The 17,079-nt window shown below is 32.7% G+C and overlaps 4 protein-coding genes across 4 annotated transcripts; 2 read left to right on the forward strand and 2 right to left on the reverse strand.

The window, feature by feature from the left end:
- Positions 1-2,007: 2,007 nt before the first annotated feature.
- LOC133324833 (H/ACA ribonucleoprotein complex subunit 2-like protein) lies at positions 2,008-2,744 on the reverse strand. Its single transcript, XM_061533663.1, has 2 exons — positions 2,416-2,744; positions 2,008-2,344 (listed from the first exon to the last, which is right to left on the reverse strand). Exons 1-2 carry the CDS (start codon positions 2,664-2,666, stop codon positions 2,113-2,115), a joined length of 483 nt encoding a protein of 160 aa, XP_061389647.1. The 5' UTR covers positions 2,667-2,744; the 3' UTR covers positions 2,008-2,112.
- Positions 2,745-6,309: 3,565 nt separating this feature from the next.
- LOC133324834 (10 kDa heat shock protein, mitochondrial) lies at positions 6,310-7,086 on the forward strand. The gene is made up of 3 exons (XM_061533664.1): positions 6,310-6,365; positions 6,690-6,848; positions 6,939-7,086. The coding sequence occupies exons 1-3, from the start codon at positions 6,363-6,365 to the stop codon at positions 7,080-7,082; spliced, it is 306 nt and encodes a 101-aa protein (XP_061389648.1). The 5' UTR covers positions 6,310-6,362; the 3' UTR covers positions 7,083-7,086.
- A 749-nt stretch (positions 7,087-7,835) lies between these two features.
- LOC133324835 (large ribosomal subunit protein bL20) lies at positions 7,836-11,024 on the reverse strand. The gene is made up of 4 exons (XM_061533665.1): positions 10,914-11,024; positions 10,736-10,846; positions 10,555-10,652; positions 7,836-7,993 (listed from the first exon to the last, which is right to left on the reverse strand). The coding sequence occupies exons 1-4, from the start codon at positions 10,998-11,000 to the stop codon at positions 7,837-7,839; spliced, it is 453 nt and encodes a 150-aa protein (XP_061389649.1). The 5' UTR covers positions 11,001-11,024; the 3' UTR covers position 7,836.
- A 473-nt stretch (positions 11,025-11,497) lies between these two features.
- On the forward strand, positions 11,498-15,666 carry LOC133324831 (coiled-coil domain-containing protein 63). The gene is made up of 8 exons (XM_061533660.1): positions 11,498-11,578; positions 11,644-11,805; positions 11,870-11,974; positions 12,497-12,687; positions 14,698-14,872; positions 15,011-15,193; positions 15,254-15,404; positions 15,467-15,666. The coding sequence occupies exons 1-8, from the start codon at positions 11,516-11,518 to the stop codon at positions 15,664-15,666; spliced, it is 1,230 nt and encodes a 409-aa protein (XP_061389644.1). The 5' UTR covers positions 11,498-11,515.
- The last annotated feature ends 1,413 nt before the right edge of the window (positions 15,667-17,079 follow it).

The raw sequence follows: 17,079 nt of genomic DNA on the forward strand, positions 1-17,079 counted from the left end.
AAAATTTATCGATAAATAAATTTTCTTCATAGAAGTTTTAGATAAATACATTTTATCAAAGAAAATTTATCGATTAATAAATTTTATTCATAGAAAATTTATCTATAAATAAATTTTCTATAAATAAATTTTCTTTATAGAAAATTTATCGATAAATAAATTTCTTTAGAGAAAATTTATCGTTAAATAATTTTTTTATAGAACATTTTTCGATAAGGAAATTTTCTTTTTAGAAAATTTATCGATAGGAATATTTTCTTTATAGAAAATTTATCGATAAATAAATTTTCTTTATAAAAAATTATCGATAAATACATTTTCTTAATAGAAAAGTTATCGATTTTTTATACATTTTTTATAAGGAAAATGTATATATCGATATATCTATGAAAAATACATATCGATAAATTTTCGATGAGAAAAGAATATATATCGATAGACATTTATTTATCGATAAATTTCACATAACTTTTATACCGATATATTTTCGATTTTGAAAATATTTATAAAAGATTTTTTTACGGAAAATTTATCCATCATTTTTTTTTTAGGAAATTTATCGATAAATTTATTTACTTTATTGAAAATTTATCGATAAATACATTTTCTTTATAAAAAATTTACCGATAAAATTTCTATAAGGAAAATGTATATATCGATAAATTTTCTATGAGGAAAGAATATATATCGATAGAAATATATTTGTCGATAAATTTCACATCACGAATTTTTTTTAAACATTTTTTATGGATAAAAATTTGGCAGAAACAATTTATTAATCGATAAAATTTCTATAGAGAAAATGTATTAATCGGCAAATGTTCTATTGAGAAAATTTGCAATATTAATCTTTATTTTTTTATTAAGAAATTTAAGTAATCGATTTATTTGCTATTTATAGATTTATACTAATTTCCGTATCGATGAAATAATTTTCTTTATAAATGATCGATTTATACAAATTTTCGTAATAAAAAATTTATGGATTTATCAATTTTCAAATTTTAAATATATTTGATTGTTATAAAATTTCTTTATTGATAGATATCTCGAAATAGAAATTGAAAAAATATTTATTTAAATTTTTTCTTTGTGAAAAAACTACTGATTGCAATTTTTTTATAAAATTGTTATCGGTTTATAAATATTATTTGTAGAAAATTTTCTTAATAAAAAAATTATGCACTAATTTTCCTTGTGGAAAATGTATCGATTTTTAAAAAATATTCTTTATATAAAATTTATCGATTTGCATTTAATTTCATTTTTTTGCAAAATTTATAAATGTTTTATAGAAAATAAATAAAAATTTTCATTATAGAAAATTTATCGATTAATTTCCTATATAGAAAAGTTTATTAATTTTCTTTACATATTTTTTATTTTAAAAAATTTTAAAGGAAAATTTTCAATTTTTTTTTATTTTTTGTTTGTTTTGTAATTTTTTTCTTGTTTGGTTTTATAAGAAAGATAATATATATTTTTTCAGAAGAAAAACTTGGGCTGGTGACAAAATTGATCACGTTTTACCCAAATTCCAATATATTTTCCTAATTTCCCTTACACAATCTCAAATTTTTAAATTATTTTAAGCAATCCTCTCCCCTCCCACTCCACCCTAAGACATTTATATGCAACATAATTTTAATTGTACAATAATAAAAAATAAATAAGAAAAAAAATATTTAACAAAAAATAAGTAAATTAAAGTAAAACAATTTATATATGTAATTATAAAATTAATAAACAAATGGAGTAAAGTATATATTATGTATGTATTTCAAAAGTAATTTAGCAAACAAAACAAAATAACAAATTTTTAAAAATTATATGAAAACAGAAAAAAAAAACAAAAAGAAAAAGGTTATAAAAAATAATAAAACAAAAAAGATCCCTAAGGGACAAACTAAAAAAAAATCCCCACTTTGTTGTTTCGATTTACCCACATGGCGACTGTTTGGAAAAATATGATTAAAAATGCGATTTCTTCTTTTTTTGGGTTTTGTAGTTATATTTCTAAAACTTGATTTTTTATATATTTCTTATAAAAATCTCTTAACATATTGCTTAACAAACTAAAGAAACTATTTTGGATTTTGTGCTATGTTCAGCCTACAATGGAACATATAATGTGGAAATATCTTGCTTAACTTCATCATACAAATCTTTGTAGTCTTCATTTTCTCGCACCAATAGGGCAACTGTACCCCGTCTAACACCCATGGCGGCACCCAAATCAGCACGGCTAGGAGTATATACATATGGGATGCCTTTTTCTTCACACACTGCTGGCAAGTGGCACATGATATCGATGGGTGTCACATCTCCGGCAAAGATGACCAATCTAAAAAGAATACCAATAAGTAAATATGATGCCCTCCAATTACTTTCTACCTCATTTCTCATCATACATACCCAGTTTCACCTTTACGCAAACGTGTCTGTACATCCTTCAGACCATTCCTCAAATATGTCTTATGTTTCATGGCCTTCTTGATGAGTTTGTAGCACTTCTTGGCAATCTTCTTGGAGGCCATTGGCTGTGAAATGGCATTCACATATTTCAGCTTATCATCGTAGGTATCCTCCTCCTTTACACTGACATTGGTTACATTTAAAACTTCGCTGGTGGTATCATCCAAAGGTTCAGTCTTGATTTTGCCCATTTTTTTAGGATTTTTATTCAGAAAATGTGGAGATATTTTATTTTAACAGCACTTCACGTTCTCAAACACGTGTGATAGTTTATAAACTTCAAAATATGAGTGTTGTCAACAATATGGTTATTTGAGCAACTGGTACTCATCATGTAACCGCAGTGTTGCCAGATCGTATTGTCGGTGGGTGGAGAAACGTGAGTGTTTTTCTTTTTTGGTAATGCAACTAGTTAGTATAATAACGTTTAGAATAGACAATAGTTTAAATTAATGAAATAAATATAAAAATATTCGATTTTATCATCAGTATTTATTAAAGAAATATTCATAAATCAAAAATAAAATACAAAATCATAAAAAATAAGTTTTTATTAAAAATATATCTCTGTTGGAGTGTCAAAAATTTCAAGATTCTGCGAATATATTTCCTGATTTAGATTAGGTGATTTTTTTTTGTGGTGCTTGCTTCATGCGTTTATACAAGGCAATTCGGTTTCCGAAATATTTTTCTATTTGTTGTTTTTTTACATTTAAATCTATATAAAATGTCAACAAATACGAAATACACAAAACGAATTGCCAGAAAATTGTCAGTACGAGCAATTTTTTTTCATTTCTATTCCCCTGGCCCCTCTCTCCTACAAACAAAGACTTGCCGCAAATAAACTCGCCTAATCTAAATCAAGACTAAGGAAAAAAAGTTCCATCGAACCAAATCTATTCTTCCATAAAATGGAAATTCCCAAACTGCCTAGGTGCAATATACGGAAAGCATATTACCTTTAGACCACTACGAAAAGGTGGTGCATTCTACCATAACTATAAAGGGCAAACACCATTATCTTGATGGCCCTAGTTGATGCCAATTGCAAATTTATTTTCGTCGGTATAGGTTGCAATGGCCTTGGTAATGATGCTGGGCTGTTTCTGCAAAGTAAATTGAGAAGAGGGTTGATGGAAGGAAAAGAAATACCTATGAACTCAGTGGTGGGTAAAGACCGGTGCCTTCCATATGTGGTAGTGGGAGACAATGCTTTTCCGATGCAAACACATTTATTGAAACCATATCCATACCACACAAACTCTAGGGAAAAACAAACATTCAATGCAAGACTCTCTCGAGAAAGACATGTTGTAGAGCATGATTTCGGAATTCTTGCGAATAGATTCCGAGTTTTTTTATCGCCAATGAACTTACGAGTTGAGAATGTGCAAGCGATAACATTTGATTGCGGTGATTTACGCAACTTTTTGCTAGAACACGACGAAACATAGTCAATGAAAGTGAAGTGGATTCCGCATATAATCCCCGAAAGGGAAACGCTGAAATAATTCCACAAGAATACTTCAATAATGAAGGGAAACACGATTGGATAGAAGTTAAATAAATTTATTTCATTCATTTATTTTTTAATAATAAAATCTTAACAAAACAATTTAATTTACAAATATTTTGAATTAAATATGAATTAATAAATATCTAAATTTTGATTGTTTGTTATATTTGTTAATCTGAAATAAAAACAAAAATAATTACAATATTAATAAAAACAAGTAAAAATTGTTTGTGTTTGAGGCGTATGTTTACGTCTTATATGAAAATGTATCATCCCTACTATTCAGATGTTTTCTTAAGGGAACCCCACCCATTCTCGATTTTAATTTTTCAAGATTTTCAATGGGCTGGTAAATCAATACTAATGCTTGCTAAGGTTTGTAACTTTGCACATATATAATTGAAGATTTAAAATAGAAGAACAATAATTTACAAAAAATTTTTGTTGTTGTTTTGTTGTTTTTTTTGTAATTAAAGAAAAGTCCTTATTTTTGATGGCGGGCATGATAACTCCTCACTGGAACATCGGAATCCGAAAATTCCAACGGTGTTAGAAAGAGTACATGTCTGGCTCTCGTATGAACTAGGATTATTGACATCGCTCTTAAATTAACAAAATGGTGGACCTTTGAAAAAATATTTTTGGAAAATCGCCGATTTTTTACCAAAAACCAATTTAAAAAATTAGGAAGATCTTCACCGATTGGCTTTATCCTAGTTCATACGAGAGCTATGCACTCCCAGAGAAACGTTGCAAAATTTGGAACCGATTGGATTATTAGTTTTTGAGTTATCGTGCCCGCCATTCACATAAAAATGTTTAGAGAAAAACGCGTTTAAAGTTTGAGAAACCCTTCAGCCGTCACTTGATGCTGACACAATAAATCGGATATATCTTCAAGAGTTCTTGAGATTTTCACTTGAAATTTTGTAGAGACATTCTTTTTATCAGGGTAGATACGAATTATATCAACAAAAATTTTGACCCCGAGAATGGGGGGGGGATCCCCTTAAATAAAATACTGGTCGTAATTATTATTCAATTGGGATGAAAAATAGTACAGATAATTTGTTTTGCTCAAACCCTACTGAAATAAGTCCTTAAATGTATTTCGTGCATAAATACATGGGACTAAGCCCCTTATTTCTATGACCACCTTAATGTGTGTATTTCCACCTAAGTAATATAACTAAAGGTATACAAATGTGTATATAATGCGTAGCAATTCGCCTACTCCCCAAACAGCTACGTTATATAGAAGATAGGATAAATTTGTATATTCAATTACATTGTATCATGGACTATCAAAAAGTTTTCTGTCCGCATTACAAGTAGTAATGGCGATTTAATTGTATTCTATCTACGTAACGGCATATATGAATATCGTAAAGCCGTAGGGGATAGTACAAGTCCTTACATATTAATGTAAATGGCAACAGCGTTAAAGGGATAGCCAATGTATCTGATCAGTACTTCAGAATTATGCTAGGAATGCCATGTGACCCGGAATTTTAATTGATCTTAAAATACGTAGATTTTTAAAAACATATTGACTTTGTGTAAAATGGATAGATATTTGATCTATCGTCGATAATTTATAACTATGTGTGTCTTTATTTTGACAAGGTGAATATGAATAAGTTGTATCGAAAAAAAATTTGCAAAGCACTCTGAAATTTCAGAGTTATTCTCAAATGTCTAAATATTGAATTTCGAAATTGTGGGTTTTGACGTAGATTTTCTTTTTATATTAACACAGTCATAAAAAGATTTAGGATTGGATTTGAAATTACATACCAAATCCCTACACTCAATCTCATTCTGCCGGAAGATACCGTGCATGGCACAATAAATTGATAAGTCAATTTAGCGCAGCTGACTATTCGATTAACTGTCAAAGTTCGTAATTTATACTTGAATTCGATGTGTAATGTTGCCAATCATGAGAAATATTACTAGATAACATTTGACAGTAGGTCGTGTAAAAAAATGTTTTTTTTTCTGATACATCACTCTAGTGTCAAGGAATCCTGTGTTTTGTCATTCTACGTACGTTCTTATAACAGACAGTGTTGATAACATCACAGTGTTGTATTTATAGTATAACTTCTGCGATGTTAAGTAATTGGTATTCATTCAAAAGAAAATACTCGATAGTTGCCTCAAAAGTAACCAAAGTTTACTTTTGTGCAAAGTTCTCCCAAAAATTCAAATTATTAACACGAGAAAAGCCGAGCTGTTAACAACTCTCTGCGTTACACGTGCAAATTTTTCAGCAAATTCGCGAAGTTTCTTCGAGCGAAGTGAACATTTTTTTTGAATTAAACTACCTCATAAAGTTTAATTGAAATAACAACTAATAAACACAATGGTGAGTTGTTATTGAAAAAATAATTAAACACAACTAAATAAGTTTATAAAGGAAACTCAAGATTCTCGATAATTCTGTTTGTGCACTGATAAAAGATGAAATTATTTGGATGGGAGAAGCCGGTGTCTTCTTCGATGTGTGGTGTTGTGTAATAATAGAAACAATTAGAACATATTGAGATAATGGTAGTACACCATTGTGTGGGGTGTATTATGAGTTGGAGGAGCAGATTGAATTAAAGATTATGTTTAATGAATGAATGAAAACGTGGACTTTATCACTAAATTAATGATTTTTTTTTGTTGTACAAATGTTCAATTCTAGTCTGCCATCAAGAGAATTATCCCCATGTTGGACCGCGTTTTGGTTAAGCGTGCCGAAACTTTGACCACCACCAAGGGTGGTATTGTTTTGCCCGAAAAGGCCCAAGGCAAGATGATGGAAGGCACAGTTATTGCTGTTGGTCCTGGTGCCCGTAATGCTGTAAGTATAAAAACGGAAAAGACATTCCATTTCTTTGAACCCCGATTTCGACCAGTTCTATTTATTAATTTCCCTTTTCTCCTCCTCCAGCAAACTGGTGAACACATCAAACCCGCCGTCAAAGAAGGTGATCGCATTTTGTTGCCTGAATTCGGTGGCACCAAGGTCGAAATGGAAGACAAAAAGGAATATTTGCTTTTCCGTGAATCTGACATTTTGGCCAAATTGGAATAGATTTCAAATCACCTTCTTCCCCATGAAATATGGAACACAGAGGAGCATTTCATTGTAATTTTAATTAATTTTATGTAATCGCGTTTAATTTGTTTCTAGTCAATTCTCTCTATATTTTTACGAGAGGGAATTGTCTAAAAAAATAATTAAGTAGTTTGTAAATTAATCTATAACAAAAAACTATATCCAAATAATGTTACAATTGATGTGCGCCGAGACGACCGGTAAATTTGTTATCCTTTAATATCCGGTTGAGGAGGACTCCTCATCAATATGTAATATTTATTTTTGTGTGTATGTACATTTTTGTATATCTCTCCTGAAGATAAATAAAACGGTTTTACGCTTTATTTGTTTTTGAAAAACAAAAGAAAAAAATCAAAATTTGTGTTTTTTTATTTATTTTTTTTTTATTTATCAACAACTTATACTAAAGCACAGGTTAAACTTATAAAGTTAAATTTATTTAATTTTCAAATTGGCCAGCCCATAGACTTGATTCATAACCGAACGTTCATTTAGACCGGGCAGAGTTTCAATGACAGCTCTTTCACGAGACAAATTCACCAATGCCTCAAATGATCTCGGTTCCCAGATGGCCAAATCCGATAGGACTTTTCTGGAAAATGAAAGAAAGACACATATATTTTATTTGATACAAAAGAAAAAAATCAAAATTTGTGTTTTTTTATTTATTTTTTTTTATTTATCAACAACTTATACTAAAGCACAGGTTAAACTTATAAAGTTAAATTTATTTAATTTTCAAATTGGCCAGCCCATAGACTTGATTCATAACCGAACGTTCATTTAGACCGGGCAGAGTTTCAACGACAGCTCTTTCACGAGACAAATTCACCAATGCCTCAAATGATCTCGGTTCCCAGATGGCCAAATCCGATAGGACTTTTCTGGAAAATGAAAGAAAGACACATATATTTTATTTGATACGAAAATAAGTAAGAATTTTCTTAACGAAAAATGTATTTGGGTTTCTAGAAGATTCTGTAGGGGAGAAATAAATCTTTTGGGATGTATTCAAATTAAAAAAAATCAACGTAATTACATATGAAATGATGATATTTAATTAAACAAGGATAGGGAATCTGCATATTACGGCATGTATATATTATATATGAAACCAAAACCTGATGAAATCAATTAAAAAAGTAGTTAGGGGAACGTTTTTGAATTAAAAACTGTGAAAACGGCAAACATTAGTTTAAAAAGGCACCTCTTTAAATTCGAAATGCCCTCTATCTCATTTGAACCGATTGATTAAATGAGAGCTCTCAATTGAAAGTTGTCCGTAAGGGAAACAATCAACAGAGATGAATCGGGTGGTGCTCCTGGTGACAGAATGGGAAAAATTCGATAAGAGTAAAAATAAGCTCAAACTTCTCTCTACCAATTTTCGAACGCGATGTCATTGGATAGCTCTTTGAAAGATGAATACATCGGTACGATAATTAAGATTACCAAAATAATTTAAACAATTAAGGAAAAATAAAAAGTCGGACGGATCCGACTATATGATACCCTTCACCACTTTGGGTACATACAAGAGATGCACTATTTACATAAAATCGGTTGAAGCTATATATGGTAGCTATATCTATATCTGATCCGATTTCAATGAAAATTAACACACTCTTTTCTAGTCATAATTTCATACGTTATGCGAAATTTCGTCAAAACCGGACAACAATTGGGAGTTTGTTGCACCATTTACATAAAATCGGACGAAGCTATTTATGGGAGCTATACCTATATCTGTTCTGATTTCAATTAAACTTCAAATACTCTATCCTAGTTTCAATTCCATACGTTTTAATTCAGTACGCAGTGCAAAATTTTTTAGATAAAATCGGACGAAAATATATATGGGAACTATATCTAAATCTGAACCGATTTTCTCCAATTTCAATAGGGGCTGTGCCAAATTTCATCCAATTCACCACAGTGTGGTGAAGGGTATAAAAGTTTTAATCGGCGTTGCCGGTAGATGCATACCCCTAGCATATTTTTTGCGGTGTATACAGAATTATTAAACACTGGTTTTATTATTCGTTTTTATCAAATAGTTCATCTGTGGAAGAGGTTTCTCAATATAAATATATGTTTGAATGTTTTTGGGGGAAGTGACTAGAAGAAGTGGACCGATAAGTTCCAACGACATATAAGACCTTAGCCCATTATGTAAAACCTACAACAACATATAATGCCATAGTTCAGTCCATCCTTAATTATGCTTCACCAGTCTGGACTTCTTTCCTCGGCGACACACAATGCAAACAATTCAAAATAATGCACTCCGAATTGCAACTGGCTGTGTCTAGATGACAAGCGTCGATCACCTCCATGAGGAGACCAGGATGCCGTAAGTCAGACACCATAATGTGTTGTTGACTAGACAGTTCCTGCTGGCATGCCATCTGTCGTGTCATAAGAACCATCATACAGTGATGGCAGATCCACCTCCGCGATACATCCGTCATTCCATCGCACGTCAACAGATTGTCGATAGCGAACGCGATGAAGTCCGTGGCCGTCTCCGAAATGGCTACAGATGCAATACGTCCTTCTACAACATCCTCCTGCAATTTCGGAGATTCTATCACAACTAAGGTCCGGATACAGCAATGTTTTCAACTCATATCGAGAGCGCATTGTCCCCAGAAACCTAAACAGGTGCCCCTCCTGCCAACAAATCCCTCACCACACACACCATCTATTCAATTGTCTGTCCGAGCCTGCAAGTCTATCGCCTATAGACTTATGGCTAAAGCCAATAAAGGTGGCACAATTTCTCCAGCTCTCCGATTTCCTAATTAATAAATTTTCCTTTTCCTTCAACCGTTTGTTTCTATAAATTATAAACAACAAAACGTGATCCATTATCGTGGATGTGTGGTGGTTTTTTTTTAGGAATTCGACCATGCTCTGGTCGATTGTAGCTGCGAGTCAATTCAAAGTAGATTGAGAATGCAATACTTTCTCAAATGTTAATACGAACAAGCCATAAATGGCTACAGTTATTACGATTCAATTGAAATCCACAATATATATAATAATATATAATAAATATATAAATATTGCGGACTATTAAAATATTTCTAAGATATGAAAATTCAATATGCTCCTATAATATAAGAGCAGCTTTCACCATAGACTTTATAAAAACAGTCGAATGGATATGCAGATAAATCGACTGTTGATGTTATTATAGCAGACCGAAGATGGATGGGACTGATTTGAAAGTATTTGGGCTATTCAGAATCGGATTGTTTAAGAGGTAATTCGGTTTTGTATTGTCTAACAATTGCAGATGTTATCTTGTGTACTTTCACAGCTACACATAACTCAACACTATTTTGGAGTATCTCTGAGAAATAAAAATCAGAACTTTGGGTACTTCTATGGCCATTAACATTGCAATAATATCCGTTTCCACAATAATCGTATTTCTTACCTATTTAACAAAATATTATTTCTGGCCAAGCAATCTTTGAAAGTTTCAATTGAAATGCCATATTGTTCACAGCCGGCCTGCAGTCTGGTATCCCATAACTACAAAAACAAAACATACACACACACACATTAATTTAGAAATTCCAATTAATAATTATTAAAATAAATGTTGGCAAACATACCTCTTTCATATCCAATTTCTTCAATTTGCGTCCCTTGGTGGCGTAGACCAAGGCGCGGTGGACATTTTTAATGGTAATGGAATAAACATTACGGCGACGGCCACGATAATGCTACAGAAGGGGAATGGGAAGGCAATGTGAAAATCATGAATGAAATAAACATTAAGATTTTTATTACCGCTGCCAATTTGAAGATTTTCCTCTTGCGCCAAAATTCATCGGGACCACGGGTCCTTACAAGCAGAGGCAGGGTTGGTGATACCATTTTTTATATATTAATAATCTTTTATTTAATAAATAGTTCACAAAATTGCAGGCCGTTCTTTTGGTTATTATTAATTTTACATAACCTGTAAGTAACAGCTGTTATGCATGAACTGTCAAAACAAACTAGCCGGTTATTGGCAGCACTGACGGCATTGCCAACATCAAGTCAACAAAAATATAAACGGAAAAGTAAAAAATGGCGGGAAATGTTTGCCAGAAAACAATATTAAATAAAGAAATTTAAATAAAATTTTAAAAGTTTAATAACTTTTAAAATAAAACAGGATCGTTCATGATATTACTAACCCGATAATTCATACAAATCTAATAGCGGTTTTTTAAAAATTACTAAAAACAAATGTTCAAAATCAAGGTTCCCTTCATTCGTTTTTGTTACCAAGGTAACATGCTTGGAAACTGTTTAGAAAACTCTAATTTCTTTTAAGAAGAATTGATAACGTTTGAAGGCAAAATTTTATTGGTAATTAAAAGAAAGATGGAAATATCTTGATAATGACCAATCAAGCGGAATTGGATCAATTGGCCAATGCCGAATTGGAACGTTTACAAAGACAGGTATAATATGAGATTACAATGCGAACATATTACACTTATTAAAAATTACATTCCTCCTCGTTTAGCTCCGCTCTTTGCAATTGGAATTGCGTGGGCTGTTGGATTATAAGACCAAACAATTGAAGAAACAAAATCATCTAATAAGTGGCCTGCAAAAGGAACATCAACAATTGACCACCGAGATTATAACATTAGAAGGTGGTAGTCATGCCAAGAGGAGTGTTGGAGTATGTTATTAACGCCTTGATTATAAAAAATATTGTAATAACAAATTGAAAAAATTATTTCCAGAAAGAAAAGAAATTGTCAACTCTACAGCTGCAAGAAGCCGATGTTCAACGTATTTTACAAAATGAACGCACCAATTTGTGGGAGTTGGAGGGTCATATCAAAAAGGTAAGGACATTTTTAGTGAATGCTGGACATTTTTTTATAACCTCAGCCTTATGACTAATAAGGTTATATGCACGCCTAAAAATTGGCTTCGTACCATGTTGGGAACCATCGTTCCACTCCTTCTGGTGCCTTCCTTACAAAGGGTAAATGTTTTAAAAATGGAATGAATGGAGGTTTATTGAATGGAATACAAGAACGGGTCTATAGGTCAACTTCTTCCCGTACATCCCCACTAATGGTAAATTCTTTGATATAAACATATACCTTATACATAGAATGAACTACCGGCTATATAGGCCGATTATCTCTGGTACCTACCCTACAAACTTTCACAATTTTGAAAAATGATACATTTGATAAAAATTAAGAAAACAACTTGACATTGATTTCGTAGACCTCCGGAAGTCAAATATCATTCAAAACTACCATACGTGTAAAATACAAATGTCATAGGCTGAGGGTATATATCTGTCGGCAACACCGAGTGTCACATTTTTAATTGTTAAATTTTTTATTTTCCAGATCGAAAAAGAAATTGATGGCATGCGCAAATTGGAAGTTCCCGATAGTTGTTATAAGGACACTATATGTAAAGTCCAAAAAAGTGTGGTGAAATTGGAAAATCGTTTAGATGTGGTCAATAAGAAATGCAGTGATGTGCTGACAGAGAATTCCAAGCTGAGGGATAATATTAATCATATGCTACAAGATCGGTGAGTACAAATATATATTTTTGTCCATAGTTTGTGTAGCTGTTGTAAATTTTGTTATACCATTTTATTTATATTGAATAAGTTAATATTTGGGAACATTACATTTGTAGATAGGGCTTGATGACAAAGAGAAAAGGCCTTTGGAACCTTTCACCCCAACGACCACAGCTTCAGAAATGACTTTTCTACAAAGATAACGGCCTGTGTCTTTCAGTTCAATTGGCGTTTTCAAATTCCCCCATTGTGCTTTACTGAAAAAGGTTGTTGTAAAGTCTAAATTGACTTCTAGGGTACAGGAAGTGAAAAGTAACACTGTAGACTTTGCAGTGGATAATTTTAGATTACGCTACCGGAAGATGGCTAAATAGTTAGAATTTTTTCAATATTAACGCCAGACGGTGTACGAGACCACTGAAACATCTGGTGGAGGGGGAGTTTCGTCAGATACATGTTGAACAAAGTGGGAGATAGGATACCGCCTTGCGGTACTTCTGTTTTGATCTTGCGATTTTTGGATTTTTGACCACTCAACGAAGGTTTGTCGCCCGTTAAGGTAGTTGGCAAGCCAACGCTTAATATCACTCGAAAGAATGGAATTTGCCGGATATCAGCTCGGAATGATCAACCTATCAAACGCCTTGGACAGATCTAATGCTGCTACAATGGTCTGCTCACTCGGTCGTCGCTGATTGAAGCCATTCGCAATCTTTGAAGTAAATTCTTGCAAAACCGTTTTTATGCTATATGTTTCCCTGAAACCATGTTGGTGGGAAGCAAGAAGGAAATGATGTTGCAGGACCGGAAGCAATAGAGAATCTAAAACCTTGGCTACTGGTGAAAGAGAAATCCGTCCAACTTTCCAAATATCAGGAATTACCAACTGTGACATCGATTACTCGAGAACTTTGGTCACATAAACCAGCTCTATTACACCAAACTTCTTTAGCAAGCACATGGATCTGCCGCCAGGGCCAAAGGGCTTTGGATTGCTTTGATTTGGAGATAATTGCCGCTACCTCGCTGGATGTAAATGATAGGAGCTGCAAGTCTCTTTTAAGATTCTTGTATCTCCGGATAACTGTTCGCTTGATCCAGTTCTGCGAAGATGGATGATCAATGAATCGGCGGCAGAATTGTAATGCACATTTTTTTTGCATCCGCATGTTGTATATTATTGAAGAAATTGGAGGGAGATTTTTTATTTCTTTTGGAACCAGATCGACTTTTAATAGTAGACCATAGCTACTTGGAATTTATATAGCAGCAGTTAAGGTGATTTTACCATTTAGAGCGCCCATGCTGAAAGACTAGAGGATCTATTTCAGCGCTTAGCTGAGAAATTCTTCCGTCAGCAGGGCATTCAGCACAAATTATGTTGTTGTAGCCACTGAAATCCATGAAAAGAGGATTTCAATTTAAATTTTTCAATTTCAATTTATTTCATGACCGAGAATCTAGCCCAAAAGGACCAAAAGCGATTCAAAAAAAAAAAAAAAAAAAAAAATGGATTTGTTATCCATTGTCTGGTTCTGACTTCTCTGTATTTAAATTCGGAAAGTTGCAACCTGTATGGGCTACATAAACAGGGAATTTGGAGACATGTGAGTAAACCCAGCTGGACAGTTGAATAGGTGCAACCTGCCGTGTGGTCCTGGTCCGCATCATGGGCATATGTAATTATTATTCTACTGCTTGGGCGAATTCATCTGCACGAATGCAAATCAAACCTGTAAATTTAGAGGTTCATGTTTGGACCCCTCTCTAGGTGATGATTTCTCCTGACGCGCCTCCTTGAGGTCAGCAAAGTCTTCTTTTTTTGCGCCCTAAGTACTCCGACCACCGCATTGATGATCAAATAGTCCAACGTTTTAACTACGGTCAGAAATTGGTCATCTCTATGCCCTGGAACAGCTCTGCATAATCGAATTGTTTTTGTTAGAATATCCTCATGTGTCCTAGTTTTCTTCACTTTATCCGTTTTCTAATCTTCTCTTTTTCTTCCATTTTCAGAGCTAATTTTAATGAAATGTGGCAATCCATGGTTACACAATTTAATGAGGGTAAAAAATACATTATGGATTTAATCGATCAATCGACATTGGCCTATGATCAACGCGAGGAGCTGTGTAATAAATTACAATTACTAAAAGATCGTAGTGAGAATGATAAAATAATACATATACAGGTAAACCTATTTTTTATTGAGAACAAAAATTGATTAGTAACGATAAACATATTTTTTATTGAGAACAAAAAATACATTAGTATCGGGTATGATCAGCATCACTACAGTATCTAATAATCCTCCCAACAATTTTTGTAGGAAATGCGTGAAATGCAACGACGCTTGGAGCATGATGCCAAGTTGCAAAAGTTCTTCGATATAAAGGGACAGAAAAGGCAAAACCCTGAACTCGAACAAAGGGAAGTCAATAAGAAGATGGCTCAAAAGGAAGCATTTGAAAGGCAATTGCAGGATTATAAGGCAATCATTGATAAAATGAAGGTAATATTTTGAAATCAATATAGTTATTTACATATTGCAATAAAATAATGTTCCTTCCAGGATCTATATAAGGAACCGGATACCAGTAAATTGGCAGCACAATTTAAACGCCAAGAAGAAGAGAATTTTGCCCTCTTTAATTATGTCAATGAACTTAGCAATGAGGTGGAGGTACTAAACGATACCACCCAGGAACTTTCCGATGAAATTGGTATGCATTTCAAAATACATGCTATGGCAATTAAATAATATAATATAATTCCATTCTCACAGAGCGTCAAAAAGCCGACCTTTTGGAAAAGGAACAAAAACAAAAAACCGAATCACTGGAATATCTTAGTGAACAGTTGGAAAATGCCAAAACGCAAAATAATGCCGCCAAAGAAAAGGCCGAAATTTTAGATAAACGTTTACATGAAATGTTAACCGGCATTTGGGAAGTATTTAAGTATGTATTTTCAGCACTTAAATAGAGAACATATTACATTTTCCTCCCACTCTCCTTGTTTTACAGACAATTATCGTGTGATGATGCTCCGATCTTAAATGTTCTCAGTTCGAAAACATCAATGACATCGCATAATGTAAAGCTCTTCATTGGTGTGATTGAGAAACGTATTAATATGACCATTTCATCGGTCCATATTGATGAATCGTCAAATACCATATTGGCAAAGAAGGATCGAGTACCGAAATTTAATGTTAAAGAATCTGCCAAAAGGAAAAAATAATAATTGGAAGTTTTGAATATTTTATTTAATTACAATAATAGAAAGTCTGAACATTATTGAGTTTGAATTGGGTTCTGTATTCAGTATGATTAGAAGAAGAAGCCTTGTCACGGTTTAATTATAATTTTACATTTCAGAATATCCGTGGGTTCCGAAATGGGAAATTCAAAACAAGTGGATTTATACCATGTTTGGTACATAGCACGTTCAAGTTAAGAGGAAGGATTTGTCGCAATTGGTGAATACTGCACGAATTTCCAGATTGGGAAGGTTTTGATAGTCACGCCACGAACAATGGACAGGAGAAAATTGAAGAGGTTCGATGCTACATTTGCAACTTCTCTGTTGGAACAACGTTGAAATTACCTCTGAAACTTGTGCTGGATATAACTGAAACTTGTGCTGGATATAACTGAAACTTAGCATTCTTATCCAAATACAAACTCATTATTTGGAATCGGATACATGGAGAGCACAATCATCTATTGCAAGATTAGGAACAAAGAAGAAAATTGTTAGGATTTACAAAAGTTTTTTGGTAAATTTTTATTTGGAAAATATTTTTCGATAACAGGCGTTTTTTTGACCAGATGTAGATATTTTGGCATTTCGGGATCTTCGTGATTAAAAATCTTCAGTGCAGAATATTTTTTAATATATGTTGTTATGGCATAGCCCTTTATATAATGGCCTTTAAAGGTTTATATCATCGAAAAAAACCTTTAAAGTCTTCTGTCGTGTAAAAAGGCCTTTAAATGCTTCTATCGTCTAAACAAGGCCTTTATAGGCTTCTATCGTCGAAAAAGACTTTTGAAGGCATATGTCGTCTAAAGAGACCTTTAGAGGTTTTTATCGTCTAAAAATGCATTTAAAGGTTTCTATCGTCGAAATAGACCTTTTAATACTTCTATCGTCTATAAAAGTCCTTTAAAGGCTTCTATCGTTGAAAAAGTCTAATAAATGCGTCTATAGATAGAATTTGCAATACAAGAGACCTAATCTGCTGCAATTTGGTATTTAGGGTTCTCAATAGGTAGCCACATTTTGGTATAAATATTTCCTGAAGACTGGTATACATATATACAGAAAATTATATATGTAGGTCCATGTTCTGAAAGCCCTCCCATATAAGGATAGCATCCCATTATCAGTATT

The sequence above is a fragment of the Musca vetustissima genome, unplaced genomic scaffold (assembly GCF_032173495.1).
Source record: "Musca vetustissima isolate MV318-11 ecotype Yass unplaced genomic scaffold, APGP_CSIRO_Mvet_v1 utg14330, whole genome shotgun sequence".
Lineage (NCBI taxonomy): Eukaryota > Metazoa > Arthropoda > Insecta > Diptera > Muscidae > Musca > Musca vetustissima.

Bases quoted from the DNA above. Each gene is read 5' to 3' on its own strand.
- LOC133324834 (XM_061533664.1), top strand. The intron at 6,849-6,938 runs GTAAGTATAAAA...CTCCTCCTCCAG, and splicing joins GTCCTGGTGCCCGTAATGCT to CAAACTGGTGAACACATCAA.
- LOC133324831 (XM_061533660.1), top strand. From the start codon at position 11,516: ATGACCAATCAAGCGGAATTGGATCAATTGGCCAATGCCGAATTGGAA. The intron at 11,975-12,496 runs GTAAGGACATTT...TTTATTTTCCAG, and splicing joins TGGAGGGTCATATCAAAAAG to ATCGAAAAAGAAATTGATGG. The intron at 15,405-15,466 runs GTATGCATTTCA...CCATTCTCACAG, and splicing joins GGAACTTTCCGATGAAATTG to AGCGTCAAAAAGCCGACCTT.
- LOC133324833 (XM_061533663.1), bottom strand. From the start codon at position 2,666: ATGGGCAAAATCAAGACTGAACCTTTGGATGATACCACCAGCGAAGTT. The intron at 2,345-2,415 runs GTATGTATGATG...TATTCTTTTTAG, and splicing joins TTGCGTAAAGGTGAAACTGG to ATTGGTCATCTTTGCCGGAG.
- LOC133324835 (XM_061533665.1), bottom strand. From the start codon at position 11,000: ATGGTATCACCAACCCTGCCTCTGCTTGTAAGGACCCGTGGTCCCGAT. The intron at 10,847-10,913 runs GTAATAAAAATC...CCCCTTCTGTAG, and splicing joins AAATCTTCAAATTGGCAGCG to CATTATCGTGGCCGTCGCCG. The intron at 7,994-10,554 runs GTAAGAAATACG...TTCATTTTCCAG, and splicing joins AATAATATTTTGTTAAATAG to AAAAGTCCTATCGGATTTGG.